This window comes from Leopardus geoffroyi, chromosome D3, assembly GCF_018350155.1.
Source record: "Leopardus geoffroyi isolate Oge1 chromosome D3, O.geoffroyi_Oge1_pat1.0, whole genome shotgun sequence".
Classification (NCBI taxonomy): Eukaryota; Metazoa; Chordata; class Mammalia; order Carnivora; family Felidae; genus Leopardus; species Leopardus geoffroyi.
Window position 1 is genome coordinate 86,237,106 of NC_059339.1, and position 13,706 is coordinate 86,250,811.

Sequence of the window (13,706 nt, forward strand, 5' to 3'; positions counted from 1 at the left end):
TCATCGAATAGGTGACGAAACTAAAGTCTAGCGTGGCTAAGGGACATGCCAGGGCTCACTCGACTGGAAGGTGACGCAGTCTGCATTCAAACCAAGCTTCTCTGACTCTGTAGCCACTCATGAGGGCTACTCATAATGACTTACAACTCAGCATCATTTTTCCTCAGAAATTACACATATACTTGAAAATATAACAAACCAGAACCTTGAAAACTTGAAAATAAAATGATGGCAGAGCCTTTTCATCTTGGGTGCCAACAGTTGGTTCTCTTCCATTTGTTTGAAAAGTGCTATGAAAGAGGGAAGAAAAGGAGAAGGAGAAAAGGAAGGAAGGAATTGTGAGGCAGGAGTGTTTTCCTTCCCTTCTGTCAGTGTCCTCTGAGTACCTTCCTTCTCTAACTCCAAACTTCAACTCTCGCGAGACACCTGCTCTCTGTCTCCACTGCCGCACTCTTCCCCACTACGACAGTCTCGCATTATCATTTCATTGGATTTATGTTTGGGATAGGCTGTCTGGAAAAAAAGGATGTTTCTAGACCAAAACATATATGCCTGAAGATGAAAAGTTGCCATCTTTTGACGACAGTGCTACCAACCCGAACTGCTGGTATCTATATCCAACCAAAGCAAAGAAAATGGCTAATGGGCTCCCATTGGGAAGATTTGTCTTAAGGAACAATAAAATTTCCTTTAAAATTTTTAGCAGAAATAGTTTCTGACCCCTTCAAGCTCACCCCCTACCCCTGCCATGACCCCTCAGTGTGAATCCAGGCTAATGTGTTAACTAACATGAAACTAATTGAAGGGACTGGCACCACCTTTTCCTGGCAGAGTCTCGTTAAAATTGAGATTCCACAAGGACTGGATGTTGTCAAGTTTTAAAGGAGTTAAACTCAGACTTGGATTCTTATAGTCTTGGTGTCAAAAATAACACCTTTATTTTAACTTTTATTTTATTTTAACTTCAGCTGCTTTTGTACCTAGAAAAATCTTCCAGTTCAAACTATTTTTCTCAATTTCTTTCTATTTTGTCACTTACTCTCAAGATCTTTCTTTTCATACATAGTGTAGATAAGAATATGAACTAAGATGTTTCTCCAAAGATCTAGTCAAATTTTCCAATACCCATTTTCCCCCCAAATCTGATAGAATGATAGACACTTGCAGGTAGAGAGGCATAAAGACTTAGGCAAACCTAAAACTTCTGTCTTTGACTCAGCTAAGATTCAGAAAAACTTAATTGTTATATGATTTACTAATTTACATGAAGTTAGGGTTATTCGCCATGTAAACATAAAGGGTTTGCGCTAAAATATTCTTACGTCCTAAGGCAGTAGTGAACGTAAAGTGAACTTGGTAACACTAGCCAACTCACTGTCGTGAATGTAATCCAAGAACAGTCCAGATGGTCTATTGATCATAACTTTCTAAAAGTTAGCATCCTATCCAATTAAGTGCTTGTTAGGTATAGAAACAAACAAATGAGAAAAACTAGTGTTTCTCATTTTCACGATTGTGAAATAGAAGTCAAACGTGCAAAGAGATACAGACCCTTGGAAAAACCAGTGTGCATCCAGTTCTTACAGTTAAGTAATATGAAATACATATCAGATTATCCTGTGCTCTTCTGAAAGCCAAGATAACTGGAATTAAAAGAATAAAAAGTTATGAGACTTGCTTGCACCCTTGCCTTTCTGATACATTTTTGTTTGCGAAACCATGCCTTTTACCTTGACCGCTGTGCTACCTATGGGCAGAGTTAACCTTCTGGGGTCCATGTAGAGTTTTAAGCCAGGCAGCTTGAGTTCCGACCTCAGAGTCTGTGCCCCTAAGAGAGAAGAGCACGAACCTGCAGGGTCACCAGGTGGATTAAATGCATCAGCATAAGCCAAACGTCTTACACTTCCTGGTACATTGTTCGTGCTCAATAAATTTCAATGACCAGAATTACCGAGAGCCTGGCACACTCTTATTTGATGTGTAACTATGTCCAACGCAATGTCATCTGCTGAGTGTGGGTGTCAGGACCCTCCTTGGAGGCTATGCTGTCCATCACTGCCCCGCTCTGCCTGTTTTCAGTGAAATTACTGCGGGCCACATGACACTGTAAAATGGCAAGTATTCTAAGCAGACATTTTTTTTAACCTTTTGACATTAGAACTTCATATGAAAAACAGCTGATAAAAATAGATTTCCATCTCCCATACAGTGAGAGTAAAATAAAAATAATTCATAAAAAATTGAAAACTAACAAGAGGTTAAGATGATGACTTTTGTTGCTGGCTGTTGGGTGCAAATGATAACGCACCGTTATCCTAATAAGGACTGCTCAATCTGCCTAGAAAAGTAATCCGGATTTCTTTGCAGCAGTTTCTCGTAAAACATAAGAAAAGTCAGCAGAATCCTTCCTTTGTCCTATGCTTCTTGACTCTGTTTTCGTGAACCTCAGTTCTCTTATTCACTATTTATCCAGCTATTTATGCTACTAGGATAGACATATTGCAATAACTACTCTCCAGGAAGTGCTACTAATCAATGGTGTAGGTTGCAGATTTCCAACTTCTGAAATTACTGCATAGTTTATTGATTGTGTAATTCAGAATTTAGAATGTTGACTTTAATTACGCTCACCAGTACTTGTGTCGATCTTGGTCAATAAGAGTGAACTTTATCGACGCCTGAGCACACCCAACTATTCTGGCCTCAGTCTTTTTTATCTACATCAGCACCAGCAATTTTCAGCTCTCCTACTGGACCTGGAGGGATACTGATCAGTTGGAGAAACTGGGGAAGGATTAGAAGGAAATCCTAGGAAATGTACATAAAACCAGAAGCATCGTTTTATCTTTGCAGTAGCGTTCCATGAGAAATTTTCTATGAGAAAAGGGCTACATTTTACCCATCAAACATGTTAGGGTGCAAAAAGAGTTGAGAACAGCTACTTCACAGTCCCACTGAGTGAGATTTCGAACCACATACCTGATCCAATCACTCACCTTATTAAAATTAATCAGAAGTTTCTTGTCACCTATAGAAAAAAGTATCCAATCTGTTTAGCATAGGGTATAACAGTCCGTGACGTGCCCCCTCTCCATCTCCCAATCTCATCAACTATCATTTGCCATTTGGATTTTTATATCAGCATCATGAGGGCCATAATTCATAATGGTGAGATATAAATAGTTTGAAAGCCAAGACCATTTGGGTGTTGTGGTCTTATACTCACAAAGAAAATATTTACAAATACAAGAAGACAAAATTCTGTTTGTGATTATTGGAATGTTTCCCAGATCTCTGGAAAATCAACCTGATCAGTTACTAGAAAGAAAAGCTGTAGGCAAACTTCTACAGAGAATACGATTAAAAATCAGACCTTTGTCCATAGATGACCAACAGATACATGAAAAAATGCTCAACACCACTCATCATCAGGGAAATACAAATCAAAACCACAGTGAGCTATCACCTCACACCTGTCAGAATGACTAAAATCAACAACACAAGAAACAACAGATGTTGGGGAGGATGTGGAGAAAAAAAGGAACCCTCTTGCACTTCTGGTGGAAATGCAAATTGGTGCAGTCACTCTGGAGAACAGTATGGAGGTTCCTCAAAAAGTTAAAAATAGAACAACTCTGTGATGCAGTAATCACACTAGTAGGTATTTACCCAGAGAATACAAAAATACTAATTCAAAGGGATACATGTACCTCAATGTTTATAGCAGAATTATCTACAATAGCCAAATAATGGAAATAGCCCAAGTGTCTATTGGTTAATAAATAGATGAAGGAGATGTGGTATGTGTATATATACATATATACGCATGTACATATATATACATGTGCACATGTATATATATATAGTATCTATATATATGTATATATACACACACACACACACACATTCATACATACCTACACAATGGAATATTATTCGGCGATGAAAAAGAATGAGATCTTGACATTTACAATGACATGGATGGAGCTAGAGAGTATGATGTTAAGCAAAAGTGTCAGTGAAAGACAGACACCATATGATTGAACTCATATGTGGGATTTAAGAAACAAAACAAATGAGCAACAGGGAAGAAAGAGAGAGAGAGGGTCAAACCAAGAAACAGACTGTTAACTATAGAGAACAAAGTTACAGTCACCAGAATGGAGGTGGGGGACTCTGTGTTAAATAGGTGATGGGGATTAAGGAGGGCGCTTGCTGTGATGAGCACTGGGTGTTGTAGGAAGTGTTGAGTCACTATCGTGTACATCTGAAACTATGTTAACTGGAATTTAAACAAAAATGTAAATACATAAAAATGAAATCTTCATCAAGTGCTGAGCAAATTTTTTGACACAGCTCAAACTCATTTCAGAAGTCCTCAGATTCAATGCAAGCTTCACCTTGTATCTATTGCAGAATAAAACTGTGCTACATGACATGAAAACCTGATAGTAAATTTTAAAGTTTCATTCACATTCCTCATAGTTAGTCTAAGCATTTTGCAAACTTCCTCCAAAGTAAACTTATGTAACATTCAGCAATTTTCTCTATAATATTTCTGTTGTAACTCAAATCTCTAACTGTGTATTATGTAGGGAAGTCTCATTCTCATGGATAAGTGTTTCCTTGCATTAGTTTAAATGTTTTAGAAAAGAATTATAGCAAATCAAAATTTCCATTTTCTCCTTAAGACATCATCTGAACGTAGATCTTAAACATTCTCCCCACACACACAAACAAGGAGTTAACTGTGTAAGGTGATGGGTGTGTTAACTATCTTGATGGTCATTCCATGACACACACATATATCAAAGCATCACGTTGGACCCTTGAAATACATGCAACTACATTTTTCAATTATGCCTCAATTTTTAAAACTAAAAAGTGGGGCACCTGGGTGGCTCAGTCCGTTAAGCATCAGACTTTGGCTCGGGTCATGATCTTGTGGTTCGTGAGTTCGAGCCCCGAGTCGGGCTCTGTGCTGACAGCTCAGAGCCTGGAACCTGCTTCGGATTCTGTCTCTCCCTCTCTCTCTGCCCCTCCCCCTGCTCATACTCTCTCTCTGTCTCTCAAAAATAAACGAAATGTTTTTTAAAAATTTTAATAAAAAATAAAAGTACGAAATAATAAAAACAGAAAAATCCATCTGTCTAAATAAAAAAAAGAGAGAGAGACAACAAAATGGAAAAAAAAAAAAAAAAAAAAAAAAGAGTTCTGTGAGAAATGTATCAAAGTGTCACCAGGGCTTTGGCTTCAGTTTCTACCTACCAGACCTGATCTGACTCTGTGCTCTACCAGTGGTCAGCTTTGCAAGTCGTTAAACACTGGTAGGCTTCAGTTTTGTTTTTCCCACAGGTAGAATGAGGATATGCAACTTCACGTTATAGAATCGATGTGAGGATTTTTAAAAATAATATTTCTAACGTCTGCATGAAATACGCACTTAGTGAACAGTGGTCATTATATCATGGCTTGTACAAGTCACTTTTCCAAATAAATTTATTTATCTTGAGAGAGACAGAGACACAGAGACGGCACAAGTCGGGGAGGGGCAGAGAGGGCGAGACAGAATCCCAAGCAGGCTCCACACTGTCAGCACAGAGCCCGACATAGGGCTCAATTCCACGAGCTGTGAGATCATGACCTGAACCAAAAGCAAGAGTTGGACCTTTAACCAATGAGCCACCCAGACACCCTACACATCACGTTCTTTATGGGCTGAAACTCATGATTTTTATTCCCCCATTGGCTCAAATGTACCAAGCCCGAGCCTCAATACCCCCAGCAAATCTATTCAAGAGTCATGAAGGTACTAGGATCCTGGAATCTGCACAGAAATTTCAGAAGTGCCCTCCAGGAGAGCACAAAGATTAAGCTAAAACATAAGCTGGTTTGAACCGTAATTAGAATGAATTGAGTAAAATTCAAATAAAGCTAAGAGAAAAGATGTTGGCAGTGAGTCCCTGGCATTTCGAAGCATAACTGCTATAAGCTAAGTCGTTATTGAGATACTAGCCGACAGCTTCAGGCCACTTCTGCCTCTAATCTGGCTTCCACTCCTGCCTAGTTCCAGGTGAACATACAGATATTAGACACCTATGAAAACCTTCTGGCCCAGGGCACCTGGGTGGCTAGTCAGTTGAGCGTCCCACTTCGACTCAGGTCATGATCTCATGGTTCATGAGTTGGAGCCCTGAGTCAGGCTCTGTGCTGACAGCTGGGAGCCTGGAGCCTGCTTCGGATTCTCTGTCTCTCTTTCTCTCTCTCCCTCTTTGCCCCTCCTCTGCTCACTCGCTCTCTCTCAAAAATAAATAAACATTAAAAAAAAAAAAAAAAAAAAAAAACCTTTGGGCCCATGATTCTCTGCAGGGAGAGCTCTTAGTGACCTCTATTCTGCAACCCCTGTCCCCAGCCATTCTTCCATTCTGTCCTTCAGTGTCCAAGCCTGACCTACCATCTGTCCTCTCCTTTTCCTTCTGGTGGTTAGAAACCCCTTGTTGAAGACAGCATCTCCTCGGTGTCTACTTGGGCCCCGCTGTTGATGCCTTGACTCTGGGCTGTCCTGTTTCTCATGAAGCAACTGCTTTATTTTTTATTTTTCTGCCTTAAAAAAAATGTTTTCTTATTTTAATGGACAAGACCCTTCCATCTTTCCCAGATCCCAGCATACCAATAAAACACATAAATTCAAATCAAGTATCCGTTATTTCTTACCAATTAATAAGCATGAGTGTTATGTTTGGGACCCTTCTGACTTCCCAAAGAAACAATTTCCTTTATGGTTTATGTAAAGAATACAGTCAGCGTTAGCACAGAAAACCAGGAGCTTCCAGAAAGGGAACGGCAGCGGAACCTGTGCAGGCAACAACGTACTTCTCACCCCCTCAGGAAGGGGAGGTGATTGATAACATGCTGTCGTTCTGTTTTGCCCTCTGATGTGACGTGAGTCTGGTCTCACACCCTGGTTCGGTTGTCATTTTCCATTATGTCTGTGTTCCTTCTAGTCCTTTACTGGATTGAATCTTTCAGGAGGCCTCGAGGGAAGCTTTTCTTTTACGGCTAGAGTGATCTTGCCCCCTTGTCCTGTGCTGCTTGAGTTTCTGGAATTGGGAGAAGTCATATAGGCTTGTGAGAGTAAGCAAAAGTTTTCTTTTTTTTAAAAAAAAAAATTTTAATGTTTACTTATTTTTGAGAGAGAGAGTGAGAGAGCCTGAGCAGGAGAGGGGCAGAGAGAGGGGGGGACACAGAATCCGAAGCAGGTGCCAGGCTCTGAGCTGTCAGCACAGAGCCCAACACAGGGCTCAAACCCACGAACCGCGAGATGATGAACTGAGCTGAAGTTGGAAGCTTAACCGACTGAGCCACCCAGGCGCCCCATAAGTGAATGTTTTCAATGTCTCAACATCCAGTATATTTCTGTCATTATGGAAGGAACAGTGGTTTTCAGTGTGGGGATTGTGCACAGACCATCGGAAGAAGGAAGTAGGGGGATGTTATGGAGTGTCATCTCAGAGTATAGTTCCAATTGTCAGGGAAATACGTGTTTTTTCCCCAGATAGTCAATTTACCTGAAAATAAGGGTAGAAAATATTACTTTCTATTAAAACAAACATGAATATAAAATGGGATAGAAACAAAAATTTAAAAAGACTTTTATGGGGCACCTGGGTGTCTCAGTCAGGCATCCAGCTTCAGCTCTGGTCATCATCTTGCGGTTTGTGGGTTCAAGCCCTGCATTGGGCTCTGTGCTGACGGCTCGGAGCCTGGAGCCCACCTAGGATTCTGTGCCTCCCTCTCTGTCTGCCCCTCCCCTCTCTCTTTCTCTCTCTCTCTCTCAAAAATAAACATCAAATGGGGCGCCTGGGTGGCGCAGTCGGTTAAGCGTCCGACTTCAGCCAGGTCACGATCTCGCGGTCCGTGAGTTCGAGCCCCGCGTCAGGCTCTGGGCTGATGGCTCAGAGCCTGGAGCCTGTTTCCGATTCTGTGTCTCCCTCTCTCTCTGCCCCTCCCCTGTTCATGCTCTGTCTCTCTCTGTCCCAAAAATAAATAAACGTTGAAAAAAAAAATTAAAAAAAAAAATAAACATCAATCAATCAATCAATCAAGAAGACTTTTAGGATAGACTAACAACCGTTAACATATTTGTTGCTTTTAAGTTAAAGAATTCCCCACATCCCCAGGGTACATATTCACCTTATTTGTCTTCAGGGGATGATCTGGAGAGAAAGTGTCGGAAGCATTTAAATAGGGTCTCTGTTCAGTGCTGTGGACAGTCGATTCGAGCAAGTGTTTAATTTAAACCACAAAGTTGATTTCTGTTTTGTTTTCATCAACAGTGCCAAAGGGCATAATTCAAATAAATGCTGAGAAAATGCTTAATCATTTCTCCCTTTTGTTCTCATACTCATTGTTGCCATAATCAAACAGCATTTACTAAGCCTTCATATGTATGGTTCTGATTGAGATATGTTATTCTTGTGATAAGCATTAAATAGCATCATTTGTGAAGTGTGTGTAAAGAAATGGTTGAAGTAAAGACAGTCACAATTTAATTTCCAATTAGACTAGAAATTGTTCATAGAAGAGATGAAGAAGGCAGTATTGACCTTGAAGGAGAGAAATATTTGAAACCTGTCACCGTGAGGGGCAGCATGCCGATGTGACGGAGAAAGCTCAGACATTGGCCAAGAACACCAACACGAATCTGCACCCGTTCAGCGGAGACAGAAGGGAGGAAACTAGCATCTGCTGGGTATCTTGAGTCCCGGGTGCTTTCCCAGGGGGTGTGCCACTCAATCGTTACAACACGGGGAGCAGAGGGCAGTGGTGTTGATTGTGGTCTGTCCTTGGCCACGCCGTCGTTCCCAAAGCAGCTTGTGGACTCCTTGTAAAGTCAGGGACTGCACTTGCCATTGCCGTGTCTCCCCTCTGGAATGTTGAACTGTTGTAGCAGATGTTTGACAAATATTAGTTGCACGATCGAATTTTTACAACTCAAGATTCTAGGGTGAAAAGCCGTTTGCCCAAGACTCTTCCAAATTCACAACTTAAGCCTTAGCTTTTAGCCCACAAGTAATGTGAATTAAAGGTATTCTCCAGCACTGCTCTCTTTCAAATATTTCTATTTTTTTTAATAACGAGATAAAACCAAGGCCAGGGATGTTATATTAATATTAGAATATCCAGCTGGTTTATGCTGATAAATGCCAGCATCTCCGCTCATAAGACCTGTGAATTATCATCCAATAAGTCAATGGTTAGATAAGGAGGCAAAATTGTTAAAACTTTTAAGTGATTTTTTTTCCATATCCGATGACTCTGCCATAACTTTGCCGCATAAATATCATGTCAAAATGCCACCTTCTTCAGGAGAACTTCTCTGACCATTCAATAGAGGTGACCCCGCTGGAGTCAGTGGTGACATCCTATCTTTTCACTATGGTGATAGCACTTAACATGTTTGAATTCCATTACTGTTCACTGATTTCATAATCAGTTGAGCCACATGGTACCATGAACGTCATCCGGAGTTTGCAGAGAAGGAAACTGAGAACCCAAGAGACACAGTGAGACTCACTATGTTGGTCACACCTACAGTTAGCAGAAGCAGCATACATATCTGGGCCCAGCTCTGAGTTCTCACCCTTGATGGTACCCCAGGGGTACCCCAGATCCCCTTAATTTCTCCCCTTTTCTGCCTCTCCCCAGATCCGGTGTTCCTCTTTGCAGCATCAGGGTCCTCCAGGAAAGAGAAGACATGCCCAGCTGAGATTTTAGGAGAGTTTAGTGGACTATTACTTACGGTGCTGGAAGGCAAGTCACAGAACCAACAAGGAATTGTGAGGGACAGGCCACAGCAGGCAGCATTACCACCCTCAGTGTAAGGGCACAAAGAGAGGAAGTGTGGTTAGGGGACCCTGAGAGAGTCAGGGGAGGGAGCAGAAAGATCCAGAAGCTCAGAAGGAGGCTTGGATGGCGAACCACAGGCATGGCCAGAGGGAGAGACCAAGAAGAAACACTCACATCTCCCCACCCCAACCTGTTCACAGGGAGCCTCAGTCTACAAGAGAACTAGGCCAACCCAATGGTGACTCTAAAGTGACATTTATGGGGGCACCTGGGTGGCTCAGTCAGTTAAGTGTCCGACTCTTGATCTCTGCTCATGTATGTCACGATCTCACAGTTTGTGAGTTCGAGCCCCACATCAGGCTCTGCTCTGATGGTGCAGAGCCTGCTTGGGATTCTGTCTCTCCTTGTCTGTGCCCCTCCCCAACTTGTGTTCTCTCTCTCTCTCTCTCTCTCTCTCAAATAAATAAGCATTAAAAATTTAATTTAAAATATTTTTTAAAATAAAGTGATTTTACTCTCACGATTTTTTAACAAAGAGGTTCTGCCAGTTTAATTAGTCTTTTATTACCCAATTCATTTACATTTCTCCCCGGATCCCAAGCTTCAGAACCTGCAAGGATATTTTCCAAGTCACCAAACACGCCTGGTGACAAAACTGGCATTAGGTGCATGACCTCACAAAGGACAGTGCCTCCGGAGGAACAAGACGAGATGGTCCCTATTTCTGTGTTAGCAGACTCTCTTCTCTGGACTCCTTCTGGTAGAGACCAGAAACATTACAAATCAAACTAGATCTGTCTTTTCCTTCACACAAGATCTAGTTTTCTTCTCTGCTCGCTAAGCACATCCATTAGATAACTGTCATTCCCAAGTATGAAGAATAATTAATTCCCAGTTAAGATAAAAGGTTGGAGAAGCCCCTGGAAAGTCCATCTGAAGCCATCCAGAGACACTTTCTCCCTATATGGTCAGCATCCTGATGAGCTTTTCAGTAACCATTTCTGTTTTGGACCCGTCTGAAGTAGCAAAAGCATGGATAGAATGTTCTTTAAATATGTGTTCTGGAAGAATCGACTTTTAGGCTATTTTAGTAACCCTAAAGGCTTATCATTTAGGCTAATCGTATCTCGGAGGGGGTTCAGGTACTCCCAAACCCAACAGGATAAGCCAGGGCCCCAAACTCTACGACGGGGAAGGCTTTTCCTGATAATGGATGGTTACTGGTTAGGATAAAGTGTAATCTGCCTGCTCAAAAAGGTTTTAGGGAAGTGTGTAATTTGCTGTTGTATCCTGAAAGTGAGTAGAGAAGAAAAGCATGCAGCTTCCAGGCTCTCCATCAAAACCAACTTTTTTTTTTTTCCAGAAAAGCTTTTCTGCTTTTGTTGCAATAGCTAAAGAATACTAGAAGTTTCAGATCCCTAGAACATTTACGTAGCTCTCTGGCCTCCGGCACTTTTGACAAGATGCACTTGAGGAAAATACCGACCCCATTCGTGACCCACAAAGGAGTCCAGCACCGCATTTCTCCGTCTTCCACACCTGCAGGCTTACCTGGAGCTCTCTTTGGAGGCTTTGCGGGCTTCGGCTCCGTGTGTGTGCGTCTGTTTTCCGTATATCCCTTGGCTTCTCCGAACGGGTTTCTAAGCACCCCCCTTCCTTCCTTCCTTCCTTTCAGGTCACGGCTTTGGTTCGTCCAAGATGTCGCGCGCACAGACGTTTCCCAGCTACGCCTCGGAGCAGAGCGAAGAGACACAGCAGTCTTTGTCCCGGTCGAGCAGCTACGGGTTCAGCTACAGCTCCAGCCTCATTCAATGACACTCAGAGAGCCTGCTGACCAGAGACACAGTCTGTCCGGACCTGCTTGCAGGGTCACTGCACCCTCTGCCTCCTGGAAGACCGATCGCAGTAACATTGACATGGGCCGGGTGTAGCCCAATCCCAGTGGAAGGTTAAACACTGGAGTTCTGCTTCCTTGACTCTGTGGCTAAGTCCTTTATTTATTGAATTTCTTGGCGGGGGGCCGGGGAGGGGGGGGATCTATGTTTTACAAAAATAGAATCCAAATCGTCCTTTAAATAAAATTCCTGGTTCTGGCAGTAGCAGAAGCCTGGGCACCATGAGAAGTTGCCCACACTGGGTTGTACCTGGGTAGTGGGCATTACCCCTGTCCTCATGGCTCAGCCCTCCCACCTGATGACAGGGTCTGTCCCTAGACATAATGTCACCCACTACAAGCTACGTGGCTTGGAAGGTTTTGATGGGGACAAATCCAGCAAGGTCTACTAATGGCATCATAACTCTCCATATAAATAAGCCCGGTGACAATTAAGGGAAAATGAGATTTAGAACACACTGTTAAGCAGGGCCTTGTAGCTCTACTCTGTGTGTGTGTGTGTGTGTGTGTGTGTGTGTGCATCTGTAGACAAACATAGATATGGATATGGCTATATCCATGTATATCTAACAAGTATATATCAAATGTGTGCTGAGGGTGACAGGATATGCTCACTTACATTGTTGAAAACTGTAATTTGGTGCATTAAAATTCAGATTGTTATGTTGAATAGCAATTTTTAAAATAGTGCTGTAAAAAAAAAAAGGCTTTTTATTAGCAAAAGTATTTACGTAGTCAAGTCTGCTCCTGTGACAAGTATAAACGGATATGTGAGAAGGAGGGACCCTGGAAAACAAAGGAAGCAGTCTAGCTGTCCCACATGCCATGTTACCACGCTGTCTTTCTGCCTCGTACTCCCTTGTTGTTGACGATGTTTCTCTCTCTGGCCATCCCTCTGAACTACGTGAGAAGGATTGGGTGTGATCACCTACTGGCCTCCATTTAATCTCAAGAAAAAGAAAGACTCTAAATGAGAAACTGTTTTTCACGAAAGGGGGAAATATATATATATATATATATATATATATATATATATATATACCTAAAAAGAACTCAGCTAGTTTGCAGTCAGAAGAACAATGGGCACAGGATTATAGATATCAATTATTTAAAATTTTATAGATGCTGTTCTCAAAGAGCCATTGGTCCCTTGTAATGTGCTATGTCAGCAGAATTTGCTAGGCTTTGCTTTCTTTTTAATGGACATGGGTTGGCTGGGATTATAAGAGAAAATGGAGCAAATATAATTTTTTTTTCATCTCTGACATTAATGACAAACCTACAAGGTTTAAAGGGAACTGAAGAATTTGGCTAATGTAATTAGTGTCAACAAAGATACTTTGCCCTTAATTTTGAAGTTCACTCGAGTAAAAATAAACTTATTCTACCTGGAAGTATCTGATGCCACATGCCTAAATGGTCAGCTTGTAAATACTCCAAGGCCAGTTGAAAGAATAGTGAGCCCAGATCATGTAAGATAAAAACTTCATTTTTTTTCCTAATGGCAAAATTCTTTAAACTGTTAAAGTTGGTCTTTTGAAGGGGTACTCGTTTTGCTGATCTGTAATAAGGCTTTCTTTTTTTTAAATCTCTCTCCGTAGCTTGAGTGCCTATTGACAACCTATTTCAGAGAATGACTATTGAATAGAAATGGTTCTAGGTCCCTCCTAGATAAATTTACACCTAGAGCAACTACCTAGACTCTGAATCTCTCAGATAAGTATGAAAACCCCATCAAGATGCTAATCATAAGAGTTAATGTGGCTGTGAAAAATAATTATCTTAAGCTTTCAGGGATAAAAAGAAAGTTACTCAAACTCTCTGCGCCATGAATTTTGCTGACCCAGCAGAAAAGCGGATGACTGGTTCCTCATGCTGGTGATACAGCCTTCCCTAAAATCCCAGCTTTCGGGGTTAAGCGCCTCCGAATCACTTAGCACATGGCATTTGCTTCTGAAATGCC

The 13,706-nt window shown here is 41.6% G+C and overlaps 1 protein-coding gene across 1 annotated transcript in view; it reads left to right on the forward strand.

Moving 5' to 3' along the window:
- Positions 1 to 12,740, forward strand: part of DOK6 (docking protein 6) — a 363,336-nt gene extending 350,596 nt beyond the window's left edge. Inside the window, exon 8 of the mRNA XM_045459263.1 lies at positions 11,525 to 12,740. Within this exon, the coding sequence (XP_045315219.1) occupies positions 11,525 to 11,664 (140 nt within the window). The 3' untranslated portion in view covers positions 11,665 to 12,740. The remainder of the gene's footprint in view (positions 1 to 11,524) is intronic.
- Positions 12,741 to 13,706: the final 966 nt, after the last annotated feature.